Source organism: Rhinopithecus bieti, unplaced genomic scaffold, assembly GCF_001698545.2.
Source record: "Rhinopithecus bieti isolate Rb0 unplaced genomic scaffold, ASM169854v2 scaffold_3040, whole genome shotgun sequence".
Lineage (NCBI taxonomy): Eukaryota > Metazoa > Chordata > Mammalia > Primates > Cercopithecidae > Rhinopithecus > Rhinopithecus bieti.
The window spans coordinates 352332-368768 of NW_016804657.1; the positions used below are offsets into that span (position 1 = coordinate 352332).

The 16437-nt window shown below is 41.4% G+C and overlaps 1 protein-coding gene across 1 annotated transcript in view; it reads left to right on the forward strand.

The window, feature by feature from the left end:
• AHCYL1 (adenosylhomocysteinase like 1) overlaps window positions 1-10046 on the forward strand; it is a 40854-nt gene extending 30808 nt beyond the window's left edge. The window contains exons 6-17 of the mRNA XM_017869611.1: window positions 1056-1150; window positions 1717-1823; window positions 2651-2767; window positions 2985-3048; window positions 3811-3899; window positions 4264-4334; window positions 4690-4784; window positions 4869-4967; window positions 5372-5440; window positions 5871-5949; window positions 7066-7186; window positions 7996-10046. Of these exons, the coding sequence (XP_017725100.1) occupies window positions 1056-1150; window positions 1717-1823; window positions 2651-2767; window positions 2985-3048; window positions 3811-3899; window positions 4264-4334; window positions 4690-4784; window positions 4869-4967; window positions 5372-5440; window positions 5871-5949; window positions 7066-7186; window positions 7996-8002 (1013 nt within the window). The 3' untranslated portion in view covers window positions 8003-10046. The remainder of the gene's footprint in view (window positions 1-1055; window positions 1151-1716; window positions 1824-2650; window positions 2768-2984; window positions 3049-3810; window positions 3900-4263; window positions 4335-4689; window positions 4785-4868; window positions 4968-5371; window positions 5441-5870; window positions 5950-7065; window positions 7187-7995) is intronic.
• The last annotated feature ends 6391 nt before the right edge of the window (window positions 10047-16437 follow it).

The following is a 16437-nucleotide window of genomic DNA, read 5'->3' on the forward strand; positions in this document are numbered from 1 at the left end:
CTCTTCCTCTTCCTCTTTCTCTTTCTCTTTCTCTTTCTCTTTCTCTTTCTCTTTCTCTTTCTCTTTCTCTTTCTCTTTCTCTTTCTCTTTCTCTCTTTCTCAAGATGGAGTCTTACTCTGTTGCCCAGGCTGGAGTGCAGTGGTGCAGTCTCGGCTAACTGCAACCCCTGCCTCCTGGATTCAAGTGATTTTCGTGCCTCAGCCTCCTGAGTAGCTGGGATTGCAGATGCACGCCGCCACACCCAGCTAATTTTTGTATTTGTAGTAGAGATGGGGTTTCACCATGTTGGCCAGGCTGGTCTCGAACTCCTGACCTCAAGTGATCTGCCTGCCTTGGCCTCCCAAAGTGCTGGGATTACAGGCGTGAGACACTGCACCCAGCCGGACCTCTCATCTTTCTAAGAACCTCAGAAAGTAACTTTATAATACTTTTGGGGTTTTTTGTTTATTCTTTTCTGATAAGTGTTTACTGCAAAAAGTTTAGGAAGTTCCCAAAAAACCTACAATCCCACTACATAGAGTATTTGATGAATTTTTTTCTTTTTCCTTTTTTCTACTTTACATGGATGAAATAAATTCTAATATGTATACAGTTTTATAACCTAAATATAGTATTTTCAGACGTAGTTTTCCATGTCACTGAAAAGTTTGACAGCATCATTTGTAATACTCATTCATATGGCTGTGTGATTTTACTTCACTATTTTCCTAATGGTGAACATTTAGATTGTTTCAAGATGTTTACTAATATCAGTAATGCTCCAGTTAACAACTTTGTATTAATTCCCACTTCATTTTATTTCCTTCTCAGTATAAAATTAGCCCAAAGAAAGGAACACTTTAAGGTTCCAAAATACTTTTAAAACAAAAATTCCTTAATTTCTTAACATAATTAATTTCTGAAGCAAAAGTGATTCTTTGACTTTTGGCTCTAGTATTTTCCTTTCTGAAATTGTTTCTTTTGCCTTTTTCTCTTCACATGGATCTCAGAAAGTGATTTGGTACAGGACATTCCTCAAAGGAGGCGGGCAGCTGATTCATTTCTGTCTCTACAGGAGTTGCAGTGTTCGCTTGGAAGGGCGAGTCAGAAGATGACTTCTGGTGGTGTATTGACCGCTGTGTGAACATGGATGGGTGGCAGGCCAACATGGTAATAATGCTTATACATCCTACACTTTGACAATAGATTTATTTCCTTTTTTTCCCTCAAAGCATGGTTCCCTAAATATGTTTTGGATGTTTGGTCTTATGCACTGACTTTGTTGCTAAAGTGTTTAGCTTGATACCTATTCAGAATGGGTCTGAGTACTGAATGGAAAGGTGGGGGAAGGGTAAGACTAGCTGAACACATGGCTCAGACACACCAGAACGAAATAGTGGTGCTTCTTTGGAGTAGGATTCTGCTTTCTTTCTTTCTGCCCCAGTCCTCTTTTTGTATTCAAAGGGGCTATATATTTCAAGACTCTAGACTAAAAATGAGTCTGTGATTAGCTTAATACTCATCACTGTAGCCTAAAACAAACCTAGGAATCCTTTTAACCATTTTACACCAACAAATCTGACTGTATTTCCACTATCTAAGCCTGCTCTAAGGAGCTCTGAGGAGTGCTCTTCCAAAACATACAGGGCTCTCTTATTAGTACAGAAAGTGGGTTCAAAGTTCCCCCCAGCCCTAGCAGCCTGAATGCCCATAGAAGTCTTCTGGCTGTTCTATAGATCCTGGATGATGGGGGAGACTTAACCCACTGGGTTTATAAGAAGTATCCAAACGTGTTTAAGAAGATCCGAGGCATTGTGGAAGAGAGCGTGACTGGTGTTCACAGGTAACAGATTCTGGAGTAGCTGCCCCTTGTGTCCTTGCCTCAGCAAACTCTTCTGGTCTCTGTTAGGCTTTAGGATTGTGTTTCAGACTTATAACTAAATGGGAATATCTTCATTAGATAAAACTTTTGAGTTTTACTTTTGAAAATCAAGTTGATCCTAGAAGGAAGTTATTTCAGGTTCTAGTTCATACATTTCTCTCTCCCATTTACTCCACTGAGTGATTCTCAACTAGTGTTGAGGGGCGGGTAGGGAATAAGTGTATCTTGAAAAACTGTATTCAACATTGTATTATTTTATATTTGAAATATGAAAAACAATCCTATTGTAAAACTACATGTTATACACACTACAAAAAGTAAAACTGGGCAAAATATTCTTGGCTTGTCGGAATACTGAAAAGATATCTGAAAGAGTGTTTCTTGGGGGCACATTGCGCATGCTTACTCTCTCTCTCTCACACACACACACACACACGGAACCATATCAGCATCATTGATAGTCTTTGTTTATCAGAAGTAGGCATTGGTTTCTATTGAAAAATGCTGATCAAAGGAAATAACACTCCCTATAAAGGGAAGAGAAGTATATTTCTTCAATTGAAAGGCTTTTTTTTTTTCTTCCAAATAAGGGGTAAAGGGAGAAGAAAATGAAAAGAAGTGTGGAGGGATGACAAGGAAATAATCATGTTTTCTAATATCCTTGGGCAATAAATGAGACTGGGAAGGGCAGCATGGAACTTGAAGAGAATTAGGCAGATTTTGCCACATATTATGTTGTGCCAGCTAACTTGGTTTTTGTTTGTTTTTGTGACCTCTTCTCCCTTTAGGCTATATCAGCTCTCCAAAGCTGGGAAGCTCTGTGTTCCGGCCATGAACGTCAATGATTCTGTTACGAAACAGAAGTTTGATAACTTGTACTGCTGCCGAGAATCCATTTTGGATGGGTAGGTTGAATGTATATATATTCAAATTTCTAGGGACTCTGGTCTTGTCCCCTGGTCTTCCTTTGGCTTTAAAAGTTTATTAGAGGGACCATTTCATACTGAGCTCTGCCACCTTCCAATTGGTATTCTCAAGCGCTTTGGCCCACACTTTTAACTGTGAAGAGGAACTGAGTTTGAGCTGTTAACATTTGAGTTGAGTCCTTGTCTGTTTCCACAGCCTGAAGAGGACCACAGATGTGATGTTTGGTGGGAAACAAGTGGTGGTGTGTGGCTATGGTGAGGTAAATAGCTGGGTCTCAGTGTCTCTTTCTTTTTGTGTACTTATTAGAAATAGTTGGTGAAGGAGGCTTATGCTGTCAATCTAGAGTCACTGATACAAGGTTTAAATTTTTTTAGATAATGTATCTCAAACAATAGCAAAAGTCTTTTATTCAGATTGATGAACAGAAACATACAAAATGAATTGAGTTTTCAGATTTTACCATTTTGTTTTGTGGAATAGATACCAGTATCATTTTCCCCAATTATAACAATAACCTTTAATGAGACTTAATTCAAATGAATGTGTAGCATTTTAGCCCCCACAAGTGACTTGCAGTAGAATTAAGGGTAGAATCTGAAATGGCATACAGTTGAATATCTCCAAACTGGAATAGGTCACAGATTTTGTTGTCTTCAGCAATGACCCACAGAAGTTCCTGAGCTACGAGGCTATCCTTGGGTAGATTCATGTCAAGTAAGAATAAGAAATTAGAGGTTGCTTAGAGTAAGTTGCTTTTGCTTAATCTTGTTTCTCTAATGAAAACTGCTGTGCAAAGCCCAGTCCTTCCTATGACATGTCTGCTAAATTACCTCTCTAACTGAGGTTCACAACGTAATCTGGATCTGTTTCTGTTCTGCTTGGGATTGGAGCGTCTGTGCAGTTGCTCATCAGATGACGGGCTATTTCATGAAGGTTAATTCCTGTCTCACAAATAACCTACCTACCTGAAATATCCATGATGTAATGATCCTAATGACTTGACCTTTCTTTTGTTCTGCAGGTAGGCAAGGGCTGCTGTGCTGCTCTCAAAGCTCTTGGAGCAATTGTCTACATTACCGAAATCGACCCCATCTGTGCTCTGCAGGCTTGGTAAGAACAGAGTGATAATACTATTAGATTAACCGTAGGTACTTTATGTTACTGAGAGTTCATAATTGAGTATATTAATCATTTTTGCAGAAATCACCTAGGGGAAGAGAAGGCTAGGACTGCTCTGTTCTTCTCACTCTAACCCTAGGGCTCTCTTAGAGCCTCTTGGCAGTTTTCCTTCCTGGATGGAATCTTAGGGACTCTGAAGAGGCCAGTGTATATAGTTTAGCACAGCTTATCACTCACCATTCCTGTGAGGTGGCACTGGATCCAACTTTAGAAGGGGATCTTGTCTCATTTCATGACCATCTTCCCTCCCACTGCCTTCTTGCTTTACTCATAATGTTCCTTTCTTTTCTTCTAGCATGGATGGGTTCAGGGTGGTAAAGCTAAATGAAGTCATCCGGCAAGTCGATGTCGTAATAACTTGCACAGGTAAATAACTTGCATAGAGGAGTGTTTATTCAGAGGCTAAATCTTAAAAGTAGTCTGAGTGACTTTCATACAAAGGAGGTGAGACCTCTGTTCAGATAAAGATCTCAGAACTAGAATAAGCTATCAGAACCTTAACATGTTTTCCAGAGTAAAAAACTTTTTTCCCTGGTGACTTTTTATACTGCTTGATCTGAAGACCAGGTAGCCTAAGGAGTGGTTATGTATGTCTTCTCTCAGAATGTGTACATGTCCTTTAATGCCAGCAAGCCTCCTGTCTCCTATGTTCTACCTGAAAGCCAGCCGGTACCTTTGTTGCCCAGCATCTCTTTCCTTAGCCACCCATCTTTACTTTTAGGAAATAAGAATGTAGTGACACGGGAGCACTTGGATCGCATGAAAAACAGTTGTATCGTATGCAATATGGGCCATTCCAACACGGAAATCGATGTGGTAAGGCTTCTCTCATTTGTTGCTAGGCATTTCTCTACTACCTTTCAGTAATAACCATAGTCAACTGTGCTTTCTTCCTTTCAGACCAGCCTCCGCACTCCAGAGCTGACGTGGGAGCGAGTACGTTCTCAGGTGGACCATGTCATCTGGCCAGATGGCAAACGAGTTGTCCTCCTGGCAGAGGTACACACAGAAAAGGACTCTGGCAGAGCAGCACAAGCAGAGTAGTTAGATCCATGGTGGGGGTGGCGGGCGGGGGGAACAAATATTGGGCCTGTGTTTCCCTGAATTTTATCTTTGGAGAGAGATATATTTCACAAATTATCTGGTCCCCAAAATAAAACCACTTAAAAAAATCTCATTACTAAGTAACACTATTTCCTAACCACAGCTGATTCTTTAACCTTTCAGACTCAGATGGATTTGCAGAAAATAGGAAAAAGCCTAGAGTCCTGATCTGGAACTGTAATTCTTCCTCTTCCAGCTGAGTCTAGAGGGGTGTAAAGTCTTCTCCCGCTTTGGCTTGACTTGTATGCCATTGGAATCTGAGACAGAGCTCATCCCAGGGCTCTCTCTTACCTTTCCAGGGTCGTCTACTCAATTTGAGCTGCTCCACAGTTCCCACCTTTGTTCTGTCCATCACAGCCACAACACAGGTATGTAGCAAAATGCCTGCTTACACTGCACCGCAATTTGTGGAACTGGGGGCGTAGATCAGTTCCAGTGAGGGTGTACTGTACTATGTTCTCATCATCCTATTCTTTTTTTATGTAATAAATTGTTGAGACTTAGGTATTCTCAAGTATAGAAAAGGGTCACTAGTCAGTATTTGTTGAATTGGCTGTTTAGTTGAGAATATAATGTTCCAGCTTAGTTTTATTTGATTTGTTCTTTTGTCAGGAACTAAACAAAAACAACAAATCCTCTTAGGATATGTGCTGCCCTTTAGTATAGGCAAAGTCCTAGGTGCTGTCACTATGGTAGATCACTGTAGTACTTACCCAAATGCTATTAAACCTGGTTTTATTTTTATGTACCTGTCTAACAAATATATTTATGTTTTCTGGCCTTCTTTTCCCACCTTAGGCTTTGGCACTGATAGAACTCTATAATGCACCTGAGGGACGATACAAGCAGGATGTATACTTGCTTCCTAAGAAAATGGGTGAGTGAAAAACAGTGGAATCCTATGCAGACAGCTGCATAGTTTGGTAAAATGACTGCCATGAAAGGCACTGGATTTAGAGTCAGAGTTCCAATTCCTGTTCTTGTGCTTACTGGTTGTTTGACCTCAGGACAAGTTCTAATCTCCATGATCCTCAGTTTCTTGATTGGTAAAATGAGAATAATACTACATACATTGTAGAATTGTGTGAGAATCCCAGCTAATGAGTAACAGTGCTTAACACAATGGTTTAGGGTAGATGTTCTTACTCTAAGTAGCCTTATTAAGTTCAGTAAACTTCCCAGTGCAGCTAAGTACATACAGCCTTGGACCAAAATGAAAGAAACACAGGTTTTATTGTCCATTATCTGTGAGGATATGCAAACTATCCAATCTCTTGTAAGCAACCCATGCTGTGTTAAAGTGACATAGTACATCATCTGTAGTCCTTTACCTTTCTGCACGGTGGTACCCATCTCCCATATCTCCTTGGCTAGCCCAAATCCCTTACTTCTTAACGCTAAAATACTTCTTGCTCTCCTCTCCTCCAATAGCTTACTTCAGACCTTTTTTTTTTTAAGTGTATAATTATAAAAGGGAAGCTTATCTATGGAAAAGTAAGAATTCTGTGCCAACTACCATGGAAATTCATGACCCTAAGATTTTATCCTAAGATCCATGGATCTTATCCTAAATGAGTGTTATTGACACAGGCTCTTTCTAGCTTACTGGTGTCCACTTTGATTGCTAATTTGACTATAATTTAGTTAAGGAGGTTGCTGCAGGAAGGTAGGAGTAGCATGTGACATGTTGGCCACTGGAGGGAAGGCCCCTGCTTTGCCAGAGAAGGGTAGAGAGGTAAAAGCCCACTCCCTTTTGTTACCCTGGTAGGTGGCTTTTCTGAACTCACTTGAGATGTGCTGAGAGAAGCACCCTACCGAGAAAGGCAGCCTTGAGGTTTTTTTTATTAAGCAAATATTTCAAGTTGTGGATTCTTTTAGAGTTATTCCATCCCTTGTCTGCTTTCTTAAAAAAGCTTCAAATGAAAATGGGAAGTTATAACCTGAGAGACATTTTGAAAAGGAGTGTGCTCTCCTGCCACTTTGCTCTTCCTAGATGAATATGTTGCCAGCTTGCACCTGCCATCATTTGATGCCCACCTTACAGAGCTGACAGATGACCAAGCAAAATATCTGGGACTCAACAAAAATGGGCCATTCAAACCTAATTATTACAGGTAAACCTGGGGAGAAGCAAGTGAAAAGCTCTTTTTCCCAGTATTAAACCAAGCAGGCTAGCCTGTTTCTGACATAAAGATCAAATGTTGTACCTGATTTTGAAGAGTACAAGAAATCTGTTCCAGGCCAGGCACGGTGGCTCACACCTGTAATCCCAGCACTTTGAGAGGTCTAGGCAGGTGGATCATGAGGTCAGGAGTTCAAGACCACCCTGGCCAACATGGCAAAGCCCTATCTCTTAGCTGGGCACGGTGGCAGGCACCTGTAATCCCAGTTACTCAGGTAGCTGAGGCACGAGAATCACTTGAACCCGGGAGGCAGAGGTTGCAGTGAGCCAGGATCACACCACTGCACTCCAGCCTGGGTGATGGAGTGAGACTCTGTCTTAAAAAAAAACCTGTTCCAGTTAACAAGGTAGATAGAGAAATTGTCGTAGATGTAAGGGAGTTTGGGTTTTTTTTGAAATTTTGGAGCCTGGGCCTCACCCCAAGAGATTCTGATATATTTGGTCTGCGATGGGACCAAATTTACAAAACATTATTTTATAAAACCTCCCCAGATTATTGTAATGTTTAGTCAGGGTTGAAAAACACTGACTTATTCCTGGGAACAAGTGGTAACACCAGAAATGGCATTGTTAGAGACCCTGTGGAAGAACAAGGGAGAATGGTGCCCTGGGGAATGACTGCAGGGATCCCACCCAGGCTGGGGAGGGGCCCTGGAGAAGGTGCTCTGTTTCCGATTGTTCTCTTGGAACTCTCATATGGAAGACATATAAGTGTTAACCAATCACTCTCTCTCTTTACAGATACTAATGGACCATATTACCAAGGACCAGTCCACATGAACCACACACTCTAAAAGAAATATTTTTTAAGATAACTTTTATTTTCTTCTTATTCCTTTCCTCTTGATTTTTTTCCTATAATTTCATTCTTGTTTTTTCATCTCATTATCCAAGTTCTGCAGACCACACAGGAACTTGCTTCATGGCTCTTTAGATGAAATAGAAGTTCAGGGTTCCTCACCCTAGTCACTAAAGAAGGATTTTACTCTCCCATCCCAGAAAGGTGATTCTTTCTTTACCATTTCTGGGGACTTTAGTCTTAATTAGGTACCTTATTAACAGGAAATGCTAAGGTACCTTCTCTGTGGAACAATCTGCAATGTCTAAATCGCCTTAAAAGAGCCCATTTCTTAGCTGCTGAAATCAGTGCTCTTTCACTTCTTCAGAGAAGCAGGGATGGTACCTACCCGGCAGGTAGGTTAGGTGTAGGTGGTGCATGTTAATTTCCCTTAGAAATTCCAAGCCCTGTTTCCTGTGTAAAGGTGGTATGTCTGGTTCAGAGATGTATATAATGAGCATTGCTTGTTAAGACCAGGAGGCCCACTTGGATTTATAGTACAGCCCTTCCTCTACTCCCCCCAGACTTTCTCATTTTCTAGTTTTAACTAGACTCTATTGAGTTTAATTTTGTCCTCTAGGATTTTTTTCTGTTGTCCAAAAAAAAAAAAAGACAAAATTCAGGAGAATTTTAGTGTTAATGCTGAGGAACTACTTGAGTGGTTAGTTGTTACCAATTTCTCTTTCGAACTTTTGGAGCTAAGGGTGCTGAGTCTAGAGAAGTGCTAGTCTCAAGCTCTTTTAAGTCCCTCTGTTTCTAGCCTATAGTTTATAGCATCAGTGAACTGGAGCCATAACAGCAAATTCTATCAGCTCTGTCCCATACAGCTTGTGCTGAAGGCAAATTTCTTGAGCCATTGCTCAGTATAAAAAGCACTGAGTTCTATCTTTAGGATTTATCTTTAAGAGCAAATTTCTGGTCAGCTGTGCTTCTGCAACCTAAAATATTTAAAGGGAGGTAGGTGTGGGCAGGAGGAGGAATGATAAATTGGGCCAGGGCAAGAAATATCTAGCTTCATATAATTTGTCTGGGACTATACACCCTATATAATGTTAGTTTTACAGAAGTAATATGACTTTTGATTGCTACATACCACAAAAAGTTTATGAACTGAGATCTCAAAGGGCAGTTGATATGTGAAGAAAGTAGTCAGTACATCCTGGCTCATGCTCTGAAAGAATCTCCAGAGAGGCTCTCTCAAAGATCAGGGAGATATATTCCCATGCCATGCACCCTGCTTCCCAGCATTTCTGCATGGTCAAATGAGCTTTATGCTCATGAGCTTTAAGTATATAATTATCCAGGATTTTAAATCCTCAACTTGTTCTAGCTTGTGATCCTTCAAAGTTGGGTCATACATTAGTGCTAGATACTAGAAATTTTCACTTTCCCACTGATCAGAGAGACAGACATTAAAAACAAAAATAGAAGAAAGGAAAGCTTTCACCCTGCAGCTTCTTAGCAGGGGACAATTGTCTTGCCAAAAGTTTTTTCCCTTTTCTCTCCCATTTTCTCCCACCCAGTCCCTTCTCACTCCTTGCCAGTGTGACCATGCTTTCTTCTCTGTAGATGTTAACAGTTAAGGCCCATTTTCCTCAGGCACTTAACCAGCCAATCAGAACACCACATCTGTTAGGGGAGGTAACCTGGCCAACCGTGTGTCCATCACATCAGCCCTGCTAGAGGGAAGGGACCCACATTCACCTGCCCTCTGGCCTGCCCCCTGATCCCATATCCATTACCGTGTCCATAGGAATAATAGGTAAGGGCTCTGTCTGTCAAGCCATGTAACAAAGGACACTGTAAAAAAAAAAGTCTGGCATCAGAGGGAGCATGTGGAGAGCAACTTGGGAGGAACAAGTTCATTTTGTATTGAATGATTTTTAATGAATGCAATATTAATCCTTGCAGATGAGCAATAATCATTAAAATCGATTAAAATGATAAGACCTTATTGGCAGTCTGTATGTGTCATTCTTTGTTGAACAGCAAAACTTCATCAGAACCTGTTTTCTAGGGTGTGACAAGTTATAGGTCAGCAGCATTTAATAGAGATGTGTTGAGGGCCTAATATGTAGAGGCTGGGTACAGGATTCTTCAGTAATATCTGAAGTTTTCTATGCCTGCTCTGTGCCAAGCACCGGGCCTGGGTACTTTCACTCCTAACTTCCTTCAGGAAGCAGACTTGCTGCTTAAGCCTCAGGGCTCCTCATTTGCATAGTTCCTTCTAAGACCTAATTTCTAAAGAATGCCCCCAAAGTTACGTAAGCTTCAGCCTTCTCCCACACCTGTATCCATTTCTGAAGTGGTCTCAGTGTCTTTTTTTTTTTGAGACAAGGTCTCACTCTGTCACCCAGCTTGGAGTACAGTGGCTTGATCTCAGCTCACTGCAACTTCTGCCTCCCGGGCTCAAGTGATCCTCCCACCTCAACCTCCCAAGTAGCTGGGACCACAGTCTCAGCTAATTTTTTGTATTTTTGGTAAAGATGGAGTTTCATCATGAAGTCCAGGCTGATCTCAAACTCCTGGGCTCAAGTGATCCTCCCACCTCTGCCTCCCAAAGTGCTGAGATTACCGGTTAGTGTCTTCTGATGTAACAAAGTATTTGTCTTGGTCAGTTTCTGCTGCTCCAGCCAAATCCTGAGACTGAGTAATTTATACAGAACAGAAATTGATATTCTCACAGGTCTGGAGGCTGGGAAGTCCAAGGTCAAGTCGTTGACAGATTCGGTGTCTGAAGAGGGCTGCTCCCTGCTTCCAAGATGGTGCCTCTTATGCATCCTAATATAGCAGAAAGTAGAAGGGCAAAAAGGACCTACCTATTTCCCTCTGTCCTTTTTTAAGGTCATTCAACCCATTCATGAGGACAGAGCTCCTAAAGGCCCTACATCTTGATACTATCACATTGGCAATTAAGCTTCAACAGATGAATTTTGAGGGATACATTCAGATCACAGCTTTCCATCCCTGGCCTCCCAAATTCATGTCCTTCTTATATGCAAAATACATTCAATCCTTCTCAATACCCCTTAAAGTCTTAACACATTCCAGCACCAACTCAGAAGTCTAGAGTCTCATTTAAATCAGATACAGGTGAGACTCAAGATACAATTCATCCAAGGCCAGACACGGTGGCTCACACCTGTAATCCCAGCACTTGGGGAGGCTGAAGCGGGTGGATCACCTGAGGTCAGGAGTTTGAGACCAGCCTGGCCAACATGGCCAAACCCTGTCTCTACTAAAAATAACAAAAATTAGCCGGGCCTGGTGGTAGGTACCCATAATCCTAGCTACTCAGGGGCTGAGACAGGAGCATCACTTGAAACTGGGAGTTTGCAGTGAGTGAGTGAGCTGAGATGGTACCACTGCACTCCAGCCTGGGCAACAGAGTGAGACTCCATCTTAAAAAAAAAAAAAAATATGATTCATCCTGAGACAAATTGTTCTCCATCTGTGAACCTGTAAAATCAAATGAGTTAGGTACTTCCAAAATACAATGGTGGGGTATGCATAGGGAACATTCTTAATCCAAAAGGGAGAAATAGGAAAGAAAAAAGGAGTAACAGATTCCAGTCGAATCTAAAATCCAACAGGTCACATGTTAAATCTTACAGCTTCAGAATAATCTGCCTCCATGCCCTACCTCTGGACACACTGGGATGGGGTTTGGGCGCCAAAAGCTTAGCTGGGTGCAGCCCATGTGACAACTCTCAGGTTGGAGTCTCATGTCTGCAGCTCTCCCAGGCTGGAGTTTGTTCTGGGTTCTTGAGGTCACCTTGCTTCCATAGGTCCACTAGGCATTGCCCTAGTGGGAACCCTGCAGTAGCCCTGCCCCTGTGGCAGTTCTCTGCCTGGAACTCAAAACTCTCCAAAGCATCCTTTGAAATCTGTCTAGGCACTACATTCTCCACTGAAAGGAGCCAGGACTCACTGGAGAAATGATTGATTCCATGGCAGAGCAAAAAAAGTACAAGATAAGCCAGAAAGCAAGGAAGGGCTTAAAAAAGAATACATAAGGCCGGGCGCGGTGGCTCACGCCTGTAATCCCAGCACTTTGGGAGGCCAAGGCGGGCGGATCACGAGGTCAGGAGATCGAGACCATCCTGGCTAACACGGTGAAACCCCATCTCTACTAAAAAATACAAAAAACTAGCCGGGTGAGGTGGCGGGCGCCTGTAGTCCCAGCTACACGGGAGGCTGAGGCAGGAGAATGGCATAAACCCAGGAGACGGAGCTTGCAGTGAGCTGAGATCACGCCACTGCACTCCAGCCTGGGTGACAGAGCGAGACTCCGTCTCAAAAAAAAAAAAAAAAAAAAAAAAAAAAAAAAAAACAAGCCAGCTTTAAGGGATTTACATGGGGTAAATCTGAGACAATCTGAGCATCAGAATAGTAATGACTTGTAACCCATTGAACAAAATAGAAAACTATGACTGTCTGCTAATAGAAATGAATGACTGAACAAGTAAATAGGAGTTTAATGAGGAATGGTATATGTACATATTTTCTTTTATTCTATTTATTTATTTTTGAGATGGAGGCTCACTCTGTCGCCCAGGGTGGAATGCAATGGCGTGGTCTTGGCTCACTGCAATCTCTGCCTTCCGGATTCAAGCGATTCTTGTGGCTCAGCCTCCCGAGTAGCTGGGNAAAAGAATACATAAGCCAGCTTTAAGGGATTTACATGGGGTAAATCTGAGACAATCTGAGCATCAGAATAGTAATGACTTGTAACCCATTGAACAAAATAGAAAACTATGACTGTCTGCTAATAGAAATGAATGACTGAACAAGTAAATAGGAGTTTAATGAGGAATGGTATATGTACATATTTTCTTTTATTCTATTTATTTATTTTGAGATGGAGGCTCACTCTGTCGCCCAGGGTGGAATGCAATGGCGTGGTCTTGGCTCACTGCAATCTCTGCCTTCCGGATTCAAGCGATTCTTGTGGCTCAGCCTCCCGAGTAGCTGGGATTACAGGCTCCCACCACCACACCCGGCTAATTTTTATATTTTTAGTAGAGATGGGGTTTCACCATGTTGGCCAGGCTGGTCTTCAACTCCTGACCTCATGTGATCCACCTGCCTCGGCCTCCCAAAGTGCTGGGATTACAGGTGTGAGCCAACGTGCCCAGCCTATATATACTTTCAAAGCAGCCTTCCATAAAGTATTTCTTAAATACAATAATGGGGAAAAGAGTAGCTTCACAGTAGTGAAGTCTGGCAGACCACCTTAATCAACGGAAATAAATGAACCTCAGTAATGGGACAAATCTAGATCTTTGCCACTTGATAGGTTGCATTGAGAAGAACACAGCATCCCTTCTATGACAAACCCATATTGAAGGACATTTTACAAAAGGACTGGCTCTTCTAAGGTATCAAAGTCAAAGAATGACTAAAGAACTGCAGGAGACTAATACAACAACTAAATGCTATCCTGAACTTGTTCATTTTGCTATATAAAGATATAAAGGACTTTATTGGGACAACTGATAAAACTTGAAAGAGCTTGGAGGATGAGGCGATAGTAATATCTGTTAATTTCCAAATGTTAATGGCTGATCTGTGGTTATATAGAATGCTTGTTCAAAGGAAATCAACACTAAAGTATTAAAAGTGATGGGTTATCAAGTCAACAATTCACTTTCGGATGGGTCTGGAAAAAATTATTTGTAATATACTTGCTACTTTTTTGTTAGATTATTTCAGAGTTAAAATTTTGTTCAATGAGAATTTGAAGATCAAAAAGTCCGACCAGCTTGATTGAGAAAACTTTAAAATCAATTGTGCTCTATTTAGGGACATCTTAGACCAAAAATAAAGGTGAAGGCTTTTGGATTAGTAAAAGAAAAGAAAATCAACAGAAAAAGTATTTTACATGTCTATACAAAAAAAGTATTTCACTGGCAATACGTCACCACTAAAGTAATACACAGACCAGAGGGTTCGACAAGAAACCAGAGGCCGGTACAGTGGCTTTCTCCTGTAATCCCAGCATGTTGCGAGGCCAGGGTGGGAGGACTGCTTGAGCTCAGGAGTTTGAAACCAGCCTACGCAACATTAGTGAGACTCATTCAAAAAATTAGCTGGGTGTGGTGGTGCACACCTGTAGTCCCAACAACTTTGAGGGCTGAGGTGGGAAGATTACTTGAGCCCAGGAAGTCAAGGCTGCAGTGTAACCCTGATCATGCCACTGCACTCCAGCCTGGGTAGAAGAGTGAGACCCTGTCTCAAAAAAGAAAAAAAAAGGGACGAGTGGGGTTGCAAGAAACTGCTCCAGAGTGTTCCTTGGTTATGGATACTGAACAAAGTCTTCCCCACCAAATAACTTCTGAATTTAGGACATTTCTAGAGAAATTTGTAAATTTTGAAAGAATGTAAAAGAAGAATTAACATCTGTACTTCTCTGCTAACGGGTATGAAACACGGGGTTAGGGCAATGGTTGGCAAAACTATAGCTCTCCCACCAGCCAAACTGGCCTACTGCTTGTGTTTGTGTAGTTCACAAGCTAAGAATGGTTTTTACATTTTTACACAGTTGAAAAAAATCACTAATATTTTGTGATATGTGAAACTTATATAAGACTCAAATTTTAGTGTCCATAAATGGAACTTTAATACATAGCCACACTCATTCATTTATGAAATGTCTATGGCTACTTTCGTGCCACAGTGGTAAAGCTGAATAGGTGCAAACAAATGTCTTACAAAACCCAAAATGCTTACTATCTGGCCCTTTACAGAAAGTTTTCTGATCCCAGGTATAAAAGTTGTGTTAGGTATAAAGGTAAAGATGTATCAGAAAGCATTTGATTTGCAATCTGTTAGGTAAGAAGAGGGATCTCTGTGTGAGAGCAGAAACAGAGAATCAACATGAAAGAAAAGGATATCGAACAAAGAGTTTTCCAGTCTAGGTTGCAGATGCTAAATTCACCCGCATCCTGGCCAGGATTCACTTTAGGATTAGGAAATCTCGCAAACTGATAAAGCAACTCAGATAGTGCTTGGGAAGGTAATTGTTATTGCAATTTAGAAATATGTACTTCAATAATCAATTTAAACTTGCAATTTTAAGTTGCAACCAATTTCACATACAGTATTGGAAATTTATACTATATATTGGAAACATACAAGTACACAGTATCAGAACTTTTAAGAATAGTATTTTGGCCAGGCGTGTGGCTCACGCCTGTAACCCCAGCACTTTGGGAGGCCGAGGTGGGCAGATCACCTGAGGTCAGGAGTTCGAGACCAGCCTGGCTAACATGGTGAAACCCCAATTCTACTAAAACCACAAAAAATTAGTCGAGTGTGGTGGCATGCACCTGTAATCCCAGCTACTTGGGAGGCTGAGTCAGGAAAATCACTTGAACCCGGGAGGCAGAGGTCACAGTGAGCCAAGATTGTGCCACTGCACTCCAGCCTGGGTGACAAGAGCGAAAACTCTGTCTCAAATGGAAAAAGAAAAGAAAAGAAGGAAAGGAAGGAAGGAAGGAAGGAAGGAAGGAAGGAAGGAAGGAAAAGAAAAGAAAGAATAGTATTTTGTTTGCTTTTATTTTGTTTGTATTTTGTGCCCATTGACAAAAGGTAACTTAATATATTAAATGTATAAACATATTTGAAAAGGTTTAAAGGAATTTAAGTTTTTAAGTGGGATATTCAAAATCCCTTAGAAGTCATTTATATTTGCTAGGTTTTTACAATAAGATTTATAAGCTGAACTTTTTTTTTTCTTTTTTTTTCTCTTGAGATGGAGTCTCACTCTGCTGTCCAGGCTAGAGTGCAGTGGCATGATCTCGGCTCACTGCAACCTCTGCCTCCTGGGTTCAAGCGATGCTCCCATCTCAGCCTCCTGAGTAGCTGGAACTACAGGCATGTACCACCACTCCCGTGTAAGATTTTGTATTTTCAGTAAAGATGGGGTTTCACCATCTTGGCCAGGATGATCTTGAACTCCTGACCTCAAGTGATCTACCCGCCTTGACTTCCCAAAGTGCTGGGATTACAGGTGCGAGCCACCGCGCCTGGCCTATAAGCTGAACTTCAAAAAGCTTAAGTCATGTTTTTGTTACGTTAATACATTGAATAGTAACTTATTAAGGTGAAGTAACATCTCATCTGTCCACACAGGCAGCCCTTGAAGACATTTTATTTCATTTATTTATTTATTTTTTTGAGAAGTCTCACTCTGTTGCCCAAGCTGGAGTGCAGTGGTGCAATCTCGGCTCACTGCAACCTCCGCCTCCCAGGTTCAAGCGATTCACCTGCCTCAGCTTCCGGAGTAGCTGGGACCACAGGCACGCACCACCACCCCTGGCTTTTTTTTTTTTTTTTTTTTT